This window comes from Lissotriton helveticus, chromosome 6, assembly GCF_964261635.1.
Source record: "Lissotriton helveticus chromosome 6, aLisHel1.1, whole genome shotgun sequence".
Taxonomy (NCBI): Eukaryota; Metazoa; Chordata; class Amphibia; order Caudata; family Salamandridae; genus Lissotriton; species Lissotriton helveticus.
In genome coordinates this window covers 2,080,027,160-2,080,050,485 of record NC_136067.1, presented here as the reverse complement: position 1 = coordinate 2,080,050,485, position 23,326 = coordinate 2,080,027,160, and the positions used below count along the sequence as shown (strand labels likewise).

General features: G+C 41.8%; 1 protein-coding gene across 1 annotated transcript; it reads right to left on the bottom strand.

Moving 5' to 3' along the window:
• Positions 1 to 1,892: 1,892 nt before the first annotated feature.
• On the bottom strand, positions 1,893 to 10,576 carry LOC144763016 (olfactory receptor 2G3-like). Its single transcript, XM_078648328.1, has 2 exons — positions 9,748 to 10,576; positions 1,893 to 2,845 (listed from the first exon to the last, which is right to left on the bottom strand). Exons 1-2 carry the CDS (start codon positions 10,574 to 10,576, stop codon positions 1,893 to 1,895), a joined length of 1,782 nt encoding a protein of 593 aa, XP_078504454.1.
• Between the last annotated feature and the right edge of the window lie 12,750 nt (positions 10,577 to 23,326).

Below are 23,326 nucleotides of genomic sequence, written 5' to 3'. Positions count from 1 at the left end.
GTTTAGCCTTAGAATATCAACTTAAAGAATTGGCGACCAAATGTATTTTTTATGTGATGATCTTAGCAAGGCGGGAAATATGCAAGGCCTGGAAAGACCCCTTGCCTCCCAAATTCTCGGATTGCCTGAACTACATCATATATATAAGTGAATTTGATATGGCCTGTGACAGCTCTAGCCATGATAAAATCTGGGCGGCCCTAACGGCTTGGCGGAATCGATGAGATTGTTTCTTCGTATTCCAATGATTTCACCGGGGCACTGTGGGTGTAGGCTCTCCAGTTCAATCCAAGGGTGGTACAGTTAGTGAAAATTGGAGTGGAGTCTGCGAACAGTTGCACTAGAGGGGTATCCATACCCTTCCTTCACCCTTGCCTGAATCGAGAAAGTCGGAACAACATTGCAGGGGGGGGGGAGAGTGGGAACATACCCATCTAGAATGCCCATTTCTAGTATATGAGGAATAAAAAAATAAAATAAAAAAATAAAAAAATGGTTTTGCTTTGGTTAATCTTGAGCCGGTCTAAGAATTTCACCTCTAGCTGCACAATTTGAATACACCCAATTGCCCGTCTTAATCATGGTTCCTGTTTCAAAAACCCAAAAAATTGAAGCAGAGTTCTATATTCCATTATTCCTAGCTGACGTGCTCAGTCAACCCACCTGCTTTGAGTACTTTAATTTTTTTAAGTAAACTCTTCACCTACCATGGCACTTCAATAGAGTTGCTGGGTGGCTAGGGCTGGGACAGACAGCTGCCCACATTACAGTGCACTTCCAGCTCAATTAGAAGAGCCACTTAGAGCTTTTTAACTGCTGTAATTTTCATATATGTTATTGGAGCTGGAATTACTGTGGCTGCTGGCATCAGAGTTGCCCTCCAATGAATCCTTGCCATGGTCATATAGGTCTGAATAATATGTTGTCAATCTGATTCTGAGGTATCTCTTTCAGCTTTGATTATACCCTTGGCACAGTGGTGAACAAAGGACATACTGTGAAGCTAAACAGCAAGATCTTAGTGTAAGCATTGGTAATTATGTATCTACCAAATCATGAGTACTTTTTAATTAATTCTAAAGCATAGCCAATATCTATCACCTCTGCCTCCACCCACAAGGCCATATGTTCACACCTAACTTTTATTTGGAGAATCAGTAATAGAAGGCCTGGTCTGTCGTGCAAGTTATATGGTGATGGCAAGATCAATTACAAAGTCCACTTAATAGTTCTCATCATGCCCCAGATTTATATGAATTTAGCTAATTGGTACAACCCAAAACCTGATAATAGCAGGACAATTACCATGTGAACTGTGACTGGAATTACATTGTATTTAAAACTGCTAAAAACTCCTGGATTACAAGGTCATAAGCCTTTTCGGCTACCATTTTGTTCTTTTAAATGTAATCAGGAGCTTCAGCTTGTACTCAGTTTGCTAAAAACATTTGCCTGGAACGTATGGTTCAAGTTTAGTAGCATTGTTGGTTCTAATTGGTGTAACTGGTCAGATCAACATCTACAGTATCTTTTTTTAGAGAGCTCACCAAATTCCCTGAGTAAAATATGAAGTAAGATACTGTAAGAGTTTCACAATGGGGGCTTCAAAACCTCAGCTTTATACTATTCTAGGAAATTCTCGACTGTGAATGGGGTTACAGGAATTTCTAGGACAATCCAGCGAGTTGGGGAGTTTTAAGCTATCAAAGAAGTAGTAAACAATAGGCCCTTCTGAGTGGCACCAGCTTGGTACCACCATGATGTAACCATGGTTGTGATGTGCATTTGACTGGAGTGATTTAGCACAATGATTCCTTGTATATGACATAGCCAGTATAGATAATTTAAACAGTGAAAATGTTTCGAAATTTTGCTGAGCACATGTGACATGTTTAATACAAATTTGCTGGAAGGATATATTTCTGCAGAGCTATCTTTACATCTTTATTTCTCAGACTGTAAATAATGGGGTTCAACAATGGGGGAGTCACAGTGTAAAACACAGAGATGATTTTGTCCCGGTTTTCAAAAGTTTTAGACCCTGGTTTCATGTACATGGAAATGGCGGTGCTGTAAAATATGATAACAACAGTCAAATGAGAGGCACATGTGGAGAAAGCTTTGTATCTTGCTTCAGTGGAGTGGACTCTAACAATTGTAGTAATGATGCAGATGTAGGAGATTGCAGTGAAGACGCTCGGTAACAATAGTGCAAAGATTCCAGCAGAGAAAATGACCATCTCTGTGACAAAGGTGTCCACGCAGGACATCTTCAGAAAAGCTGTGCACTCACACCAAAAATGATTGATTATTCTGGGGCCACACACTGGCAATCGCACTGTGAAAAAGGTATCCAGGAATGCCATCACACTACCACTTAACAAGCAGCAGCACACCAGTGCATTACAAACTGACATGCTCATGATAACTGTATATCGCAAGGGAAATACAATGGCTACATAACGATCATAAGCCATGACTGCTAGAAGGACACACTCTGTACTTCCCAGGAGCAGGCCTGTGTACATCTGAGCTGCACAACCAATTAGGCTGATACTCCTTCTAGCAATGAGCTGTGCTAATATATAAGGAACAGTCACTGAAGAGAAACAGATGTCCAACATGGAGAGATTGACCAAGAAGAAGTACATAGGAGTATGTAGGCGAGGCTCAGAAACACAGACTGTGATCAGGATCACATTCCCAATGAGAGTCAATATGTACAGTACCAGAAATAATACAAAGAGAATGGTCTCCAAAGTCCGGTCATCAGACAGGCCCATCATTATGAACCCTGCCACCCAGCTTCCATTTCTCATCTCCAATGTGTCCACCTTCAACTCCCCTGTATGAATATTAAGAAAAGTCTACATTAAATACATTGCACACTATTTAATATCTTATAATTATGCATGACAAACAATGCAATATTTGGAATATCAAGTTATGATTGTTCCAGAAATTAATCTCATAACCATCCCACAGTGGTTTTACTCTCCCTTGTTGGAGAAGAGTGATGGCAAATCCAGGTAACTTCAATTGGAGATTGGAGGGCTTGTCTACCACATTTAAAAATATACTTTTGATTTATGAAGCCACACTGATGTATGGCATTTACTTACACATACAAATGGAAAACCATAATGGATCCTTCACATATTACTAATTCCCACAGCCAACACACTTTTGCAGTGGGGTAACATAGAAGTGATGAACGTATTCAAAGTATTTATAAATAAACTCTTGATCAGTACATTGGTCTTTCCCATTCGTGTGTTGGGTTTGTAAGAAGAGATGTTTAACAATAAATAACATACATCATGTATACCACATCAACATCCAAGGTAAGGCATTGTCCATCAAACTCCACAGAACAGAGAATAGACTACACAAATAGAGCACACCAGCCAGAAACAAAACTGCATGAGTACACACACAAACATGGGCACATGAGGAAATTGTATAGAAAAAGATAGATAACTAAGGAAAGAAAGGAACAAAATATAGGAAAACCCATAACTATGAATAAACACTAATCTGATTTGTAAAAAAATGGAAGCCTAAGAGGTTTTCTTAAATGCTATGTAACATGTCCATTCAACTTTCAATCTAGCAAAATAAATTCTACATCTGCAATATTTTGAAAATGTCACTAAAACTTGAACTCATGCATTGGATTCTCTTCTGTGCCGGCGGTTAGGTGAACATATATATAAGTAAATTGTTTGACTGGTAAAACAAATGGGTTCCAGCTGGTAATTATTTTTAGGTCCAGCTTTAAACTGGGTTAGCATTTTCATACCAAATATAAAATAACACATGCTATTTATTTGGTGTATGAGCTCACCTTCTATGGTTTTGAGAAAGCCCTACATTCAAGATGTATTCACAATTTCACATTTTGTCACATTAATTTTTTTTATACATGCACACTACCGATACTACCAACATTTCCACGGGTAAATTAACTCATCCTTATCTTTTTAGTTTTAGATAATGTTGCCTTGCAGTTGTGACAAGAAAGATAATATTCAATATTAAGGGCAAGATTTACTCATCTTTCCCACAAAGCAGTTCAGTAAAGTAAATTGCTGTGCTTCTTTGCACGAAAGAAGAGCAAAAATGTGCCATATATGAAGATATGATGCCCTTCTGCTCTCCCATAGTGCTGACACACTTGTGGCAGCCTAGTGCCAATGCAGGCACTCTTGCAACACAGTGCCAGAGTGTCTACATTACAATGAAAATTGTTTGTGTTTGTTGCACAATCCTCTGGGTGTCATAGTGATTTCACGCAACCCTAGATCTACAAACCTTTGAAAATCTGGGGTTGCGTGAAAACCATGAAGGAATGCATGGGAAACACCGTGCTCTATCCATGGAAGCCCTCTAGAACGGAGCGTAACACAAGGCAGCAAAAGTTGCTGCACTGCATTATATTTCCTTACAAAGCCACATAAGGTGGTGCAAATCACCCCCTGTGGCTTTGTAAATATTTACCACCATTCACATAGTATCTGTGCCATGAAAGTGATGGAATCCCAATGCAAATTTTTAGTAAATCTGGCCCTGAGTTTCATAAAGATTCAAAGAGAGGTGCGTAGTATGATGATGGAGAGGTGAAGAGTCAAACATTGAGTCCTCCATAGAAATTATACAGATTCCAGGTGAATGGGTCAAAACCAGACCAGGAATGTATTGGATGGTGGAGTGCAAGTATTGATAAAGTATCTAGCTTAGAACAGTACTTACGTTAAATCAAACATATGCAGAAGGGAAACAGTGGCCACAGGACACAGAGAAGTTCTATACTTGTGAATATAAATATGCTGCTCTAAAATCCACAATAGAGTCTAAAGACTCTTCCTGTAACCCTACAAGTGATAAAAAATAGAAGTAAACCCATTCTATTTAATATTTATTTTATTATTTATTTTTATTTTAGTTTAGTGTTTTATAGAGCGCAAACCTGACCCGTGAGGGTATCAGAGCGCTTTACACAGTTTACAGAGACGAACAAACAAAAAGTCTAAAGTACAGAAATATACAAAAAGGTTGGGAAGGGGCAGTGGTGCTGGGAACATAGGGGAAAAAAGGGGAAGCACGTGTATAGTTACAGTTATAGTTAGAGTCAGCAAAAAGCCGCACTACAGTCAAATGCCCCTGCTACAGTCAAATGGCATTTCCATTTACTTCTGGCAGGGCAGTTGGGAGAAACAGTTTCTCTTTGGGGACTTTTGCATTTGCTCAAACACGAACATTTTGTAAGTCCAGTAGCTCATATAGCGTGTGTGGTTACTCGGTCAACAACTTCTACTATATAGCCTGACAGTTACTCAGACAATAATGCTTGGAAGCTGTTCCTTCAAATTAGCAGACTGTTGACAGCAAGTTTCTAATATTATCACTGACCTGATATTTAAGATAATAGATACCAAAGAATACATTGGTAATCCCACAGGGCTCTGCTTGACCACTGCACCGTAGTTGACATTGTTGATCATCCCATCCTACTCCGGCTGTTGGTAGTGGCTGGACTAGTTGTTTTTACCTTCTCTTGGTCCATGTCACTTTATCAAGAGGAAGTCAATCTTGTGTACTTACTCCCCCATGGGCCAGGTCCTTGTTATCTCCAATCTTCTTAGATTTAAACATGAGACCATTGATCACTGAATATATGAGCACATTCATAATCGTAAACAGATCTTTTGGACTGGACTGCACATCTGACACCAATGCACACTGTTTACCTTTAGAATTCATTACCCTCCTGATGAGATCCAGCATGTGCTTCAGTCTTTTCTTTTGTCTATCAAAACTTGGATGCACATCAATATGCTAAACCTAATCCTGATGAAACCAAGGCACTGGTCAGCATATGTTTTATACTGGTTGTAGAGCTTGGCATAGGCAGAATTGTGATAGTCCCTAGCTTCTCAGTATGTCTAATTTATTTCATATACAGACTTTGTGAAACCTCACTTCTTTTGTCCCTCAGCAGATCAAAGCATTTGTGGTATGCAAAGCTATCGTGTCCAGACATGATTATTCTAATGCCTGGCAAACAAAGCTCCCTGTTAAGACTCCTCCGCAAGACCTTCAAATGGATCCCCCTGAGTCAAGGAAGATAGGCACCCACACACTCATCACCAGCAGACTGGAATATGGAAACACACTCTACGTAGGCATCAACAAGTTCCTACTCTGAAAACTCCAGACAATACAGAACACTGCCGCCATACTCGTCCTTGGCATCCCCCGAAACGAACATATCAGCCAACACCTACGAAGTCACCACTGGCTCCCGGTAAGGGAAAAGAGTCACTTTCAAAATTCTCACTCATGCCTACAAATGCCTACACAACAACTGAGCCAAATACATCAAGACAGAATCAACTTCCACATACCCAAAAGAAACCTCAGATCTTCCAACCTCGCACTGGCCAAAACACCATGCATCCACAGAGCCAGGGCAGGCGGAAGATCCTTTTCTCACATTGCAGCCAAGACCTGGAACAAGCTACCGGCAGACATCAGACACGCCCCTCCGTGAACACCTTCCGGAAGACCCTCAAGATCTGGCTCTTTGGCTAAATAGATCTGCAGATCCGCCCCCCTCAGTGCCTTCAGACCCTCCTGGGTGAGTAGCACACTTATAATTCCCTGTTTGATTGATTGAAGACTCTCACTAATGTAGCAGAGAATTCTGTTCAAGTCTCTTTGCCTCAGCATGTCTTAAGAACTCTTACCATTCTGGCCCGAATGTTGCAAAACCTTTGTTCCCAATTTCTCTGTTAAGCTTCTCACAATTTAGAAATGGTACATTGCTTAAGGTGAACCTGTCTCATAGGCAGAAAATATTTTCTAGACTGGTTTTAAAATTGTGGAACTGACTGCCACTCTCCACTATATCACAATCCATACTTACCTTCCGTAAAGCTTTGAAGGCTCATCTTTTTTTTCTAGTTCTGTTCTATTCTTTTTCACTTTATTCCTTCATGCTTTTCCTTTCAACTTTGAATTCAGGTCAGTTAGAACACCTGTAACGTTATAATTTGTAGAAAATCAATTTAAAACTGTTAAATATTTGCGTATTAATTACCAGTTATGTTCACTCTAACATGACTCTTCATTGACACAAAAAGAATATATGAAAGGTTTTGCATTACCTATAAAACACTATACTCTGGAAGACCCAATTTACTGGCAATGAACCTGATCTCTTCCAGTGGACAACCAGATTTCACTTGTGTACGAGGAAACAAGAAAAAAGCAAAACATATAAAATGAGGGAGAAACAGTGCCACAAACTAATTGTGAGTTAATGACAAAAAAAAGAAGACAGATTAAGAGAAGAACAATATAAAACTGGATAAAGGACTGAAATGGGAGATTATAAATGAGACATTGTGAGCACTAAAATAAGGTTTACTAATCCTAAAACAGCCTAAGCTTAAAAGTAACAATTATGTGGAGTTTAGATACCTCTACAGTAAAAAGTTAAATTAATTTGCTGTTGTAACTTAAATTTTGAGAACAAATGTTGGTGGTGACCATACTCATTCGTTCTTAACAGCGACGGGAGGTGGGTGTACATAGGCCCTGTCCAATTGATGATTGAAACAAACAGCATACCACCAGGCAATAAGAATCATGCACAATGTTTTTTCAATTAGAATGTATTTGTTGAAAGGCTATTGCTATCAATCTATCTAGTAGTCTAGCTGGGCTTGTTAGGTGAGACAAAACAGGGGATAGGTTTCCAACAAATATATTATGTATAGTATTTGGGATTCTGATTTTGAAAATCGTAGTAAGCTATGGCGATCCGCCCGACATTCTCCTCCGCCCACATCTTATTTTTCACCCGCCACAATAGTATGGCGGAGGGACCCTGGCAGACGGAAAGACTGTCCACCGGTTTTCCACCGGTCGACGAGTCAACCCACAGCTTGTTTGCTTTTACCTTGAACATAATGAATGATAAACCTCTTGCAAAAGCTTTATATTATATAAGTTGGAATATCCTGAGAGAGAAATGAATTGATGAGGTTTATAAATCGTACGTTAAATATAGGGTCTAAAAGAAGGGAATTATTGAATCTCCATTGAGTTGGGTGATGACAAGTTGGTAATAAATCAAAGTCAACGATAGTAGAAGCATGATTTGAAAGGAAAATAGAACCAATTTCAGCATTTATTATGTTTTGTGCCAGTGATTTGGAGGTAAAAATGTAATCAATTCTAGGTTTAGTGTCATGTATTGGTGAGAAAAATATACATTCTCTTCTAGTTGGGTTATTGATTCTCCATGAGTCAATCATAGCTATTTGCATTATTTTTAAACTAAAAGCTTTATGTATTTTTGAAGCAGATAATCTAAATTTGGATCAACAACCTGATTGCAATTACCTCCCATGATAAAAGATTCAGCAATAATAATCAACAGTTGCTCAGAGAGAATAAACCTATAGAAGTTGTGTACTACTGAAGGACCAAACAGATAAAAAATTGAGAGAGGAAGTCTGTCAATTAAAATGTTTATGTTTATGTTTTTGGGATTTTTTATTCCGCACAAATACCCAAGGGTGTCTCGGCGCATATCGGACTGCCTGGGACGGAGAGCTGCCATATGAATCATTGATTAAATAACCAGGTTTTCAGGAGTTTACGGAAGATGATAAGAGTGGGACTGGTTTTGATGGACAAAGGAAGAGAGTTTCACAGCCTAGGGGTCGCTACTAAGAAACGTCTGTCTCCCGAGCTGGTGGTTCTGGTACGTGGGACAGAGAGGAGGTGGGGGCAAGCCGAGCGAAGTGATCTTTGAGGGGCGTAGATCCGAAAAGCATCCTTGAGGAACCTGGGACCTGAGTCATGGATAGCCTTGTAAGCAATACAGAGTGCCTTAAACTTTATCCGGCTCTTAACTCTTAGCCAATGCCGGTGACGTATGGCCAAAGAGGTGGGACGGCGGTTGGGGATGCCAAGCAGAATTCTGGGCGCTACATTTTGCACCGATTGTAGTTTGGTTAAGATCTGTTCTTGTGTGCCGAGGAAGAGGCCGTTGCCATAATCCATTTTAGAGAAAACAAGAGTGGTGATCAATGTTTTCCCTGCCCCAGGAGGGAGATATGGCAACAGCTTCTTGATCTTCCTTAGAGTATAGAAGGACGATGAGACTACTGCATTCACGTGGTGTTTAAACAACAGCTTCTCATCGAACATGACACCGAGGTTTCTGACCTTGGCAACTGGAGTGGGGGGTGGACCCATTTCACTGGGCCACCAGATGGAGGACCATTCCAGTGAAAGGTTGCCAAAGGTCATCACCTCGGTTTTGTCCGAATTTAACTTCAAGCCATGAGCTAATGGCCAACATCCCCTCCTGGAATCTTGCAGCCACGGCTGGTCCATCCTTGTGAACCGCCAACACCAATTGGGTGTCATCCGCATAGGTGGTTAAGCGGAGTCCGTGTGCTTTAATGACTCTCGCAAGATCCGCCACATATATATTAAATAATGTGGGGCTTAGCGAGGAGCCCTGGGGCACCCCGCACGGAAGGGTGAAGATGGGCGAATAAAAAGTGCCCAGTTTCACCGCCTGAGTGCAGTTAGCTAGAAATGAAGCAATGAGGTCCCTGGCAAGATGGGTCACCCCCAGGGATGTGACACGGTCGATCAAGATGGAATGATCGACCGTGTCAAAGGCAGCGGACAGATCTAGAAGTACAAGAACCGCTGCCCCACCCTGGTCCATTATAGTCCTGATCTCGTCCAAGGTCTTTATCAAAGCCATCTCTGTGCCGTGGCCCTTCCTGAAGCCGAACTGGGTATCATCTAGAAGTTGATGGCAGTCGATGAAACCCGAAAGCTGTTTATTCATGATAGCTTCAAATATTTTGGCCGGGAATGGAAGGCAGGCGATAGGTCTACAATTAGCTGAGTCAGCGGGGTCTAGGGAAGGCTTTTTTAACAAGGGCTTGATGACCGCTTTTTTCCAAATTTCAGGATAAATGACTGTCTGGAAGATGGAGTTGCATAAGTCCGTGAGCGGAGAAGTAATGACCTCAGTTAGAGCACTCAGTATAGAAGGGGGACAGGGATCTAATGGAGACCCAGATTTAATAGAGGTGATTATCTTGCTAATCTGGTCTGTTGTGACCATGTGAAAGTTAGAAAAGGTAGGAGTGAGTGGGGGGGACATAGGGAAAGGATCAGTGCGGTCCGAGCATATAGGGGAGGAAAAAGATGAGTAGATATTCATGACTTTGGTGAAAAAGAAAGTTGCCACGGCGTTACACAGGTCTTGGGATGGTTCAATGGGCGGCCCTGTCGGAGGGTTGGAGAGAGAGTCGACTACTTGAAATAACTTTCTAGCAGAGTTCTGGGCAGACTCAATCTTGGCAAGAAAAAAAGCGATTTTGTGCTTAATGATAGCTTTCTTATATAACGCTAGCGCATCTTTATAGGTTTGCTTATCCGAAAGCCTATAGTGCTTGCGCCAGCGCCTTTCTAAGTTCCTGCAATACTGCCGTTGTAGCCGAAGGTCCTCTGTGAACCATTGGGCAGATGGCATGGCCCGGTTGGAAATAATAGTTTTAGCAGGGGCTTCTTGATTAATGGCATCCAGAATCCATTCCTGGTATCTGCTGGACAGTAGACTAGGGTGTGGTGATGCCTCATAAGAGGATCCAGCCAAGATATTGGACAGAAGAGGATAGTCCAAGTTTTTCCAGGCTCTAATGGGGGTACGAGATGTGGATTGCGGAGGGTTGGGGTTATGAGCCAGGATAGTAAAAGTAACTGCTGAATGGTCTGACCAAACTACGGGGAGAACTGTAGACAGTGAGATCAACTACAAACCACCTACCCTCTATGTTTGCGGATTAGGAAAGTGTACTAACGTGAGATTCTTATGAACAAGAATTATGGTACCATTTTTCATTTGTACCTCAGGAGAGAAAAATACATGACCAACCTAATTTGTATTTAACTTTAATACTTCTGTCTCAGTTAGATGTGTCTATTTAAGGATTGAAACATCCACATGCAACTTAGCTAAATACAGGAAGGTACTTCGAATGATAACAATAAGGAATGGCAGGATGAAACACTGCTTACAATTATCAAACATTTTATTAGGATATAAAGTAGATAACTAAAAAAAGATGAAGATTTTAGAATATATTTAAAATAGAAAGAATAATGAGATACAGTGTAAAGGAAAGACTATTGTGATTTAAGAGAAAAGAACAGCTCAAATAAAGAGCAAATAAGAAGAAAAATATAGGACATGTCATAAAACTGACAACTGCAATACATACCTAGGGGAAGAAAATCCATGTGACCATGGGGTGCAGGGGGGACAAGACAAACAAGAACACTGGAGAACTCCAGACAATCATAGCATCGGGAAATTATTTCACGGTATGTTAGATCCTGTAGGGAAAGAACAAGTTAATGAAATATACATATAAATACCAATATAAGACGAAACAATCTAATCAAGTATGTGACAATGAATAAATTATTTAATTGAGTCTTCTCTATATTGATGCATGAAAATCAATGTAACAATGATTTTGAAGGATCATAGTATGTCACTGTGCTATCTTTATAGGATATTTTAAAATGGCAAGTGTCAATTAGGCCATATTGACCATTGAAAGCTCTGAGCTGTGGGCAAAGACCTAGAAATAGTTTATGTCTGTGTGCTGTGAACTTTGCAACGTCATGAGAGAAATTAATGCGTGGACCACATTATTTGAATTTTCATATTTGCAGCATTGAGGACTTTTAAGAGGTATGTCTGCTCCAAAATTATGATTACACCACTGTCTCTCCATTGCACTCTATGGGACTGGGGCTTGGGGATTTGCCCCGGCCGGTAGCCTACAAGTGGGGGAAAATATTTTTCTAAAGAGACTATTGTGTTTGCCTAAATCTGCCTCTAATGATCTAGTCCACAGAGAGCTGGGAATACATTACCTGTCCGATCTGATTTCTTTAGGCCAATAATGTTATTGCGTTCGATCTGGCAGAAAGAGGAGACGGCCCTAAATAGAGTTATTATTAGTGACTGTCTCTCTGTTGACAACCATCTTAAGATCCTGTGGATAAAATTTATTATTAGCAGTTACCAAGAAATGTATAGCCTCAATATAATAGCGGATAGACATGCTGCTTCAGGTTTATCTAAAGTTGAAATGAACAATGTTTTTATGGACCACAAGGCAGAGAGGTGGATTAGCATCAGTGGCAAATTATCCACCTGTGTGTTTTATAGCAGATTTAGCGAGAGTATGGGTTATCAATCATATTTGAGCCAAGTGACTAGAGCCTCCCACCGGTTTGTCTTAACGAGATTGAGGTTTGGGATCGTGCACAACCTGGTGGCCTTCCCTTCCCCGAATACACACCCGGCTGGCCCATGCCCCTGCGATAATAACTCAGCACAAAGCACCCTGCACTTTTTACTGCTATGTAAATTATATAGAAATGTTCGCATAGCTTTTTTAAAGCCTGTTTTTGTCAAGTTTGGTGCTGGTACTGTACATGAATCTATGAGGCTGCTTTTTAACATGCATCATCCTGATGTTTGCTTTTTTACTGCCACTTTCCTTCTCAAATCAATTAATGCAAGGAAAAGTATGATTTTTTAATTATTTATTCCTTTTCTTGAAATTGCCACCATGATCCTGTATTTGCTTTTGTAAGTTGTGATGGAATAATAATGTGCTTTTATGGACATTGCTTTTATGTACCGAATAAAGCTTTATGAAATTGAAATTGATTACACCACTAGCCTTAGAGGTAAACATGTTCATGAGCACACTGAAAGCTGAGCGATGTAGAATAAGGAAGATCATGAACTTTTAGAATAAATGCTTTAAAAAATTGTATCGGGCGGTTACCCTCCACTTTTTTCTGGTAAAGCATTATTTTGGAGGCTATTCCTATAGTTACTATTCTCTACATCCTCAGTATGCATTTGTTAAGTAAATTCTCTCTAATTGCATATTGTGAATTGTGGAAGAAGAGTCTTAGATATCACTAACCGTTGCTTGAGCTCAGAGACACACTAAATGGCCTTCTATGCTCAAGGTTGTGGAGTGTCCTATTAGTCTCTTCCATGAAAGGTTCCAACACTTAGTGCTTCTAATATTTTTTGGATGTTTATTTGTAGGAGAATGCAAATATTTGGCAGAGATTTGAGTTTTACCACGCTTGTGTTTCTGACATGGATAATGTAGACTTGTTTTTGAAGATGAGAGATGGCAGTGTTCTTGTGAGAAGGCAGAAGGAAAGATGGGTGGAGGTTTTCAGTGACATGCTCTCCCCTTACAATGGTTGGACAAACAATAGTTAGATATAAGTGTTTCCCTTGGAATGGTAATATGGAGGCAACAACATAGGAGTAAAATGAATACTGCACAATCTGAATGAAATATTACATATTCTTACTAATCATACTATATTGAGAGCAGAATTATATATTGTAGAACAAGAAAGTCATAGAGCACATTTTTTAGCAGGTGTCATATCTAGCAGGAGTCATATCATATAAGCATGATGTACGCTTGTAGACACAGCAGTAGAGCCCACCAAAAAATAACATTCCTTGAAACATAAATTCCTCACATAAAGTTGCTCAGAAAACATAATAGAAGGATGAGAGGACATTACATACGAAAAAATGAGGCAGGACATTGTAGCCATAGGGAAAGGTCGAAAGATACAGGATTCTTCCTATAGTATTAATAAAATAATCGCTCAACAGATATATTTGGCAGCAGGTAAATCAATGAGTTGGACGTTAATTGGCTAGCCGTTCCAGGGATTCAAAATTAGATTTTTCTCTGAGTGAAGATTCTAAGTATTATGCAATATCAAAGGAAAGACATGAAGTGTCGGCCATTTGCAGGAGTGGAAAGTTATATCTCCAGGGATTCCACCAAAGGAGAACCACTTCAAAGAAGACAGAGTATTTACTTGCCTCAGTTATGATACCATCTCGGTAACTTCCAAGTCCTTCCTCAACGTGCACCAACGTAATTCAAACCGTCTAGCCGTGTAATGGAAGAAGCACAACATGGCAGCTGTTGTGAGGAGAAAGGTAAATTGGCAGGAATTAGCTCGAAACAGTCAGTAATGATCTCAAGTGCTCAGCATCATCCTCCAGAAGACACTTATTTTGTTTTCATGAAGAAAGAAAGGAGCTATCCATAGAAAATGAGCAGTCATCTTGAGCGTCGCTCTGGAGCTCTGCTGTTACGTAGCCATCTTACCGGCATCCAATCCACACCTCCTGGTCTCCTATTTAAAAATAAATTATGAATTATCCACATAATTTACCAATTAAGCATTAAGCTAATACTGTGGAGATTAAGCTAAGGATTTAGATACATTTCTTAATAAACTACATTAGTTCGGTCCATATAGTTTTATGTTAACCTCATCGCTGTGGCGCAAATTCCTCGGCAGTGCTGAACATTCCGATCGCGGGCGTGGTCATGACAGCTCTCGGCCGTCATCAGCACACGCCCACCGTGATTCATGGCGGCCGGGAGCCGTCATGAGCATGGAAGAGGTTAAAGCATATGAACAGGTCAACACATTTGACAAAACATGCACCTAAATCCAGAGCCATCTGCAAATGAACCTCTGCCTCTCAGTGAAGATCAAGGCCTAGATTTACTAAGCGTTTAGGTTGCCATTGCATCACACAAGTCAATGCAAGGCAGAGCAAGCCCTTAATTCAGATTTACTAAGCCATGAAAATCCACCTTGATTGGCTTTGGATGGCTTAGTATATCTAGAGTAACCCAAAGCACTGCAAGTTGCTGCCTGGCTTTGCTCTGTTATGAAAGGCATTCCATGGTGGTGTGTGGGGGCTCCCATGCACCCTCTCGTGGCTTTTGATCTATTACTAGAATCACTGGGAATCGGTGAGTCAAAATGTGACACTTCCAGAGTGAGGCGTAATGAGGAGAAATATGTTTATTGCTCTTTGTTACATCCCGTTTTTATGTGTCCTGCATTTTGCAGCATGCATTGAAGAGAAAAATGCCTATGAGGATTGTTTCTGTGTAGGGAAGGAACTCTTCCTGCACAAAACAATCCTCCCTTCAAAGCAGGCACCCTTGCACCATGGTACAAGGGTGTCTGTATTAGCACAAGGGCACCAGCTCAGAGAGAGAGCAGCAATGCATCATATGTTAGTAATTATGGGGCATTCCTGCCCTCTTTATTTTACACAGACCATCAATTTGTCTTGCGTCGGATTTTGTAAATATGCCCCCGTGTAGCTTGTGTGATTGTTACATAAGATTAAAACAGACAATCATAAAAGCTCAGACATAAAGTGCAGATGGAAACGAAATAAACAATATTTAAAATAACATTGCCTTCCTCATGGGTAGGATACTCCTCAAGAAGCAGCCAACCAGATACCAGGTATCTATATCATTTAATTGCTGTAGGAAGGGCATGGCGATTTACACTTTGTAAATTTTTGCCTCTGCAGCAAGGGAAATAAAACGTTGCTGGTGCAAAGGAGATTGTAATGGCAAAGAAAACAAAATACAATAGAATCTGGTGTGATTTCTCATCATTCAGCCATATACAAATATTGTCTGGGGAGTATTGGCCTCAGGGAGAACTTAACAACCAATGTATTGACCCTAGTATAAATTGAGTAAATAAATCACATTCACACACATTCTGCATAAATGATAAATATGGGGTGATTCTGGCTGTCGTCTGGAGTATACATTATTCTCTTACAAATGCCTTCGCCCCTTCCACAGCCTCCCTTGTGGCCGTCTCTTCTTAAGGAAGCAATCCTGGACCCAGATTTTTTATTTCTTGGTAATGGCATATGGGTTCACGAACAGGTATGCACAGCCCAGGGCCGAGGTGGTATCCCTACATACCATTGGATATTCAACCCATGATCACAAAAACAATCTCTAACAACTGGCAGATTAAGTTCAGCTTCTTTGTTTGACACATGAGTGACTACAAAAAGGTCATGTACATACTCAAACCCTAGTTCTTGATGTAAGTATAAATGATGGATCAAGGGAGAAACGCCCAGCAGGCAGCAGCAACATCTATTTTCCTCTGCTTGGATAATAGCAATATGTCTGTTGCCTCGTATTAATATTTCATTGTAAAAGTATGGAGATACTTCCCTTTGTAGATTTCTAACATTGGAGCCACTGGCTTTCTACCAATTATTCAGAAATAAATTCATCCATATTTTGAAGTAATGAGGTCACATACCCGACAGAACCACTGTATACACTATATTGTATTGCCCAGGTTCTGAGGGATACTGGGTTACACCATACTAACTTTATTTCTACCAATACAGGCATGACAGAAGCAGGTCAATCTGCTTCTAAAGCACCCACACCATGTGCAAGCATCATCAAATTCAAGTCTATGACTTGAAAAAGAGGTCCCCTTATATAATGTTGTCCCTCCAATTGCTAAGGTACACGTTTTAGTGTTCCTTGGGGTGCCTATCATGATAAATGATTTGGAAAAGTTTGTTTCCAGGTCAAGGCCCTTAATATATTCCACAAAAGTGTTGTTCAAAGTCTTCAGGCGGTTCTCCATACTAGCGAGAAGCATCGCGTCATTCGCATAGAATAAAGCAGGCAGTTTTATTTTTTCTGCCTGTGAAACATCTGCTTGAGCAACATCCAACGTCCTCTCCAAATCAGTAATGTATAGAAGACGAGGATAGTGTGAGTATGCAACCTTGACACTCTCCATGATTGACTTTTAATGAGGAAGTATACATACCAGCCTCACCAAATCTAACTGAGGCCAAAAGACCCTGTGAAGGAGTCTAAGAAAGCAGACCAAGTGTGCCTCAAGGCACATATGCTCAAGGCTCACTCATAGCTTTGACTTATTCTCGCAATGAAAAGCGATCGATAGGTCAATGTATTCCAGAAGCATTGGGGTGCCACTTGCATATTTGTAGTTAGCCAACTTAAGATGTAAATTCAAACAATGCTAGATAGTTCCTAGGCCCATCAGGAAAACCATATTGAACTCGGGATATAATGTTATTGTGAGAAGTTGACGGGGTATATGCAGTCCACTAATTACAGTGGGCACCTTGCACCAGTCCAAACAACCCTTATGGGTTATATTTATCAATATATTATACTCTCTAGTATGACACAGGCTCTTCTACATAAAGATACTCACAATGCACACAATACTTAAGCACAGACATTATAGTTATAGCACTAATACACAGTGGACCCGAGGGGAGGACCACACCATATACTAAAATAGTGGTATAAGAACCATGACTTGAGACAAGGCAGTGTCTAGATGACATAGAATCGCTGGGACCCCAAGGAACCACCCAAGATTAGTAAGTAGAGAACCCCCAGAGGACGGGTGCACTGTGGGAACACAACTGCATGCTCTGTACAATTCTATGGGAAAGACGCAGTTGAAGTTTTAGAGTTTAAGGACTCTTCCCAGTAGACTTCGAAGAAACCCTGTGTAAGTTAGGAGGTTGGAGAGCTACCCCACCTATGGATACTGTAGTACCAGAGTTACCTATCCGAGGAGGGCCGGGTGCATAGGTCTAAATGTCGTCCGAAACCGCAGTCGAACCCAAAGGAAGACTTCAAAGAAGAGCCGCTGCTGGATGGCTGAAAAATGTCTATTGAAATCCAAAGGTGGATTCCTGTTGGACAGTACCCGAAAGCAGAGTGACAGAGTCTGGATCACTCAGGAGTGACCAGGGGCTCGGTAGACAAATGCCCACCGATGTCGAGTGTTTCAGGTGCATTGAAGGGGTTCTTGACTCTGGAGCCCCAGGGACCAGGAGATGTTAAGGATAACCAGGAGCCAGATACAAGCTGGCCCAGAAAGTATGTTGAGTGCTGAGGGGTTGGTGTCTGGCGGGAGCACCGAGAAGATTTGGAAACGGCAACCCATGTAAAAGGTCAAAGGAGGTTATGGTTCAAATCAACAAGGCCCAGAAGACTCACCAAAGACAGGGGCGTCATGTCAGGTCTAGTGCAACCATAGGAGCCCAAGAAAAGCAAAGTTGACCCTCAAGCTTATTCACAGGTCGGAGGCACAGGAGTCACATGAGGACCTTGAGCAATTTCTCCAAACAGCAGCCTATGGAGTATGTGGTGCAAGGAGACTGGATTTCCTTGTAGGAAATGATGCCAGGTATTGGGGCTACTCAGAGCAGATGTATGGTGTAAGGGCACAGAGGATGTTTCAGACTGAGAGGGAGAGGAAGTCAGGGCTGAACGAATTCCAGCGAAGTCCAGAGTGTCTAGGCGGTCGAAGGTCAGTGGTTTCTGGTTCAGAATCTTGGCCACATAGAATCTAGGCTCCTACAGCCAGGTAAGCAAGTTCTTACCCACAGGAGAGGGTTGGACAGATTCAGGAGACCCTCCCAAGGGAGAGTCTGGGCAGTGGGGAGGTTACTCCCATGCCCTTTGTTCAGTTTTGCGCCAGAGCAGAAGCCAACAGCTCCCCGGACTGGTTTGAAATGGACTATGCACAGGGACTCAAAATGTGCCCTTCGTGCAGACTCTCAGTAACTGGTAAGTGCACCCACCCAGCCCTAATACACTAAATCCAGTCTGGGAGGTGGTCAGACCTCCCTGTGACAGGATGCCTATTGTTCTGCTCCAGCTTGGCTAAGCAGCAAGAGGACAGAAATGTGTCTCTGATTGGCAGAAACCATTTTGAGCTGTCCGGGGCTAGAAGGCTGGTACTGGGAACACCAGAGACCCAACGAAGCTTGTTTCTGAGGGGTGGAATCATATATCCCACATTAGTTACCACTATGAGGGTAGGATTCCAACATGTTTGACACTAAGCACTATGTTTCAGCCGTTTTAGAGGTGGTCATCTCGGGTTGCATAATGCCAAAAATAGCTGCTTTACTAACAACCTGGAAGAATGGGCTCTGTAGGCTGCAGGGGTGTCCTGCTCATGCAGTGGCACCATCTCACTTGAAGGATTACTAAGACCTGCTATTGGGGTGACTTATTGGTTTTAAGTGTAGTGACCCTTAGATATAGAAAACCTATATCTTAAGTAAGTGGTACATGCACCAACTTACACAGGCTGTAATGGCCTGGCCTGTAGTTCCATTTTGCATGGCCTCTAATGGGTGGCATAATACATGCTTTAGCCCATGGGAGGCCTCTGGGGGACCTATGCCCGGGGTACATGGGTGCCATATACTAGGGACAGACAAGGGTACCCCAGTATCCAATCTGCATAACAATTTAGGGAGAAAGCAGATAGATTGGGATCCTGATTAGGCATAACCTAGTCAGACTAGTCAAAAAACAGCTTAGCACCATTGAAAAAGTGGGGGTACACATGCAGAAGGATCCTACCTTCCTACAGTTACTCTCCCTTAACTACAGGAGAAGTCAAACTAAGACTGCTCCGCCAATTATTTTAGTGGTGGAGTCAAGCAAGAATATCGGGCAAAATGGGTACAATACTTGAAAGTTGCTAAGGTGGTGGTGTCCCTTCACTAAGACCGTGTGATAAACAAAAGTAAGTACCGGCACCCAAAATCCTGGGTCCTCCTTGAATAACCCCATTGGTACCCCATCCAGGACTAGCACTTTTTTACGTGGGGTGTCATGTATAGCCTTGATGTCTTCCTCCTGCCCACAGGACAAATTTCCACAGGAGAACCTTTCAGTCATACCCTCATCTATGGTCACAGTTTCGGTGGAATAAACAACTGGAAAATGATGTAACGACAGCTTGGTGGTAATGTGGAAGGTGACTTTTTCCAAGGGCAGCGTTGGTGACATGTCTGCCTGCAACACCTTCCTAAATGCCTGAGAGTCTTTTTTTCTGGCAGGCTATTGCTATCACCTCCCACTTCTCATCCCTGTTTACTGATTTTCTCTTTTCAGTGCCAAGGCATAAACTTTCTTGTAAACTGCGAATAAAATCTGATATAGATTAGATTATATTAGCAGTTTTTAGAGCGAGTGGTTACTCCAAACAGAGCATCCCTGCACTAAAAAGTCTTCCTCTCTGTCGGCGGTGAAACACCCAGTCCACTGCCTCAACACCAATCAGTTTTTAAGTTCCTACGGGGCAGCACTTCCAAATGCTGCATCCTTAGATTGAGAAGCAATTGATTCTACATTTTTGCTGTTAAAAAGCTGAACGATCTACCTCCCAACTGGGCTCTCTGTACTTTAGCAATAGTCAGCCCAGCAGTGACCATAGACCTAAGATTCCTAATAGGTCTATAAGGGGTGATGGGAACAAATAACTAGGACCCTTCTCATTAGAGATACTGTGACAAAAGCATGAGGCTTTAAAACTCACTCAGTTCTGTACCGGAAGTCAGTGGAGTTCTACAAGGGGAGCTCCCTTTGTCATGTTCAATAGTAAACGAGCTGCAGCATTCTGAACTCTTTGCAAAGTTTTCTTTCTGTCTTTAGTGTACCCTAAGCATAGACCATTTCAGTAATCCAAGCAGAGATAATCACCACCTGGATAATGATTTGCTTTGCTGCTAGAGGTAACAGAGCTAATATTTTTCATAATATTCTCATTAGGCCAAAACATGTGCTGGGCACAATTTATATCTGTTCTTCAAACGAAAGTGTGGTATCAAACCACACACTAAGTTTTTAATCTTGGATGTTCGGACCGGGGTCAACCCTAGTTTAGACGGCCACCAGGTATGAGACCAGATGGAGGGTTTTTTACCAACTACCACAATTTTGGTTTTACCTGCATTTAATTACAAACAATTTAATTTTATCCTGTTGTACAGATCGATTAGGCAGTTTCCAAGCTTAGGAGCAGACTAAGCTTCAGTTTGTTCTAGAGTGACAGTCAGGTGAGAATCATCAGCATAAGACACTAATTCCACCCCATGTTTGCCAACACCTCCGCTGAAGGGCATATTTAAACATTTCTATGGATTCGTTTTATTGACTTATGAAGATTATCACTAGCCACTCTGTATTCTGTTTCAAACCATGGCGTGTCCTCTTGGGGAGCATTGCCCATGGGCTTGGTCAAAAAGCCTTTTACACAGTACACAAGTTTCGCAAAGTTTTTGAAAACCATGTCCAGACCTTATGCATTTGACAAACAGAGACCCACTGGGTCCATACTACTGCCCACAATGTAATTCATGACTAGCTTTATGTCGGTGTGGCATCAGACCACTCCATCAGTATCTTTAGTAGTTAGTGCTTGGCTACTTCTAGCAAGTGCATACTGGTGCTTTATAGGGAGCGTAATTTGCAACACAATGGCAATATGGTCTCTATACACTGATGCACAGACCTCACCTCATATGATAAATGGAAGTAGATGCTGTGATGTAAAGAGTTAATCAATTGTGGACCGGGTCCCCTACTAGTGAAGGTAGGTATGGTTGTTGTAGCACTAATGGAAACTACATGATCTAGGTCATAGCCCATTCAAGGCAGGTTCATTAAACTACCTTGGAATCCATGGCATCAAGATCTGCTTCCAAAATGAGGAGTTGAAAAATTGATTGTGAAAAATGCTACAATATGCCCAATTCGGGGTTAAAATTGCATGCAAAAAGGAGATTAAAGGGTCTGTCAGCCTGAGACTCCATATCAGCAAGAGAGTCAATCAATGAAAACAAACCCTGAAAAAATCAATTTACACCTCTAGGAAAAGTCAATATTAAAAAAGTCTATTACATAAATCTTGAAATTGTTACTCCAGCTTAACTTGAAGGCCTGTAGCAAATTTATTTCAGTTGCTATGGGAAGAATTTTACAACCAATATCTACCTTAAACCAAACTTAAACTCCCCCTCCAGCATGACCTACAGGCGAGGCTTAGCTGGAGAGTAGAAACATGAAAATATATCATATAAAAACTCAGTTGTGGCCCATGTTTCTTGCACAATATCATAGCCTTTAGTAAACCAACAATGTTCCAGCTAAGGACGTTAATATTAGAGTTGCACACATTCAAGCTACAACCACACACTACCATCTGGGGATCTGCACAGGGCAACTCAGCCAAATCAGAACACAAATGCAGTGAGCCTGAGGTTATCATCATCATCCACACACAACCGGGGGTACAGTACCACACACAGGTTTGCTTCCTACGAGCCACAACATCTGGAGCGCACACTCCCTCCCGGCCTGTGAATCAATCATTATCTTCCAAGTACACCATTTATTTTGGGGGAAAGAAGAAGGTGGCGATTCCAGCCTTATGTACGGTTGGGGAGACACCATGGTTCTGCTTAACCAAAAGGTATCTGGGGCCAATTGCCTATAAAAAACAATGGCAAGATATTAATTAGACTTTATTTAGCCATCCTGCTCTGGCTTGTGCCAGGATTTCTTCTGCAACCAGAGCGTTGTGTACATTAACCTTTATTCCTGCCCCTGGAAATTGCTTTCGCATACAGTCAATACCCCCCACCCGAAGCTCAAATAAAATCTCCCTGTACAGATCCTGTTGACCCCTCACATTGCTAGACAGCCAATGAAACACTTTATTCTTTAGAGCCTCTGTTTCTTATGAGGCTGCTGATACATTGGCAACATCAGCCAATACAATTAGGTAAATGCACGAGGATAGGGGAGATCAATCACAAGGAGGGGGACCATTTTGTTTATGTTTTGTTACACCTTGTTAAATGGCTGCAGCATGTGCAGTTCAAAACCCAATTGCCCATTCCCATGCTACGTTTATCATATCTACAACTATGTTTATAACTTACAAATGTTAATAAATCAAAGTTTAATAGGAATTGCAGTGCACAGACAGAATATTGAGTTTTAAATGTCGACGCCGTCGAGCTGTGGGACCTGCTCGACACCTCTGCCCCAGACATGGCCGTCCTGACTGAGACCTGGTGGAACGACTCCTCAGCGCCCGACATCGCCATAGCCATCCCGGACAGCTACAAGATCACCCACAGGGATCACGCCAAAGGAATCGGAGGAGGAATAGCCATCGTCCACAAGTCCACCCTCAAGGTCGCCGCCCACGCAAATGACACCCTTGACACCGCCGAATACCTGCACTTCCGGATCCACACCGACCCTACCACCACCCTCAGAGGAACACTCATCTACAGACCACCCGGACCCCGAGCACAATTCAGCGACTCTATTGCCGACCTCGCCAGCACCCACGCACTCGCCTCCACAGAGGACCTGAATTTCCACCTAGAGAACAACAACGACGCTAACTCTGCCACCCTGATCGACAACCTTGCCAACCTCGGCCTCACCACACCCACCCACACCGCTGGCCACACACTGGA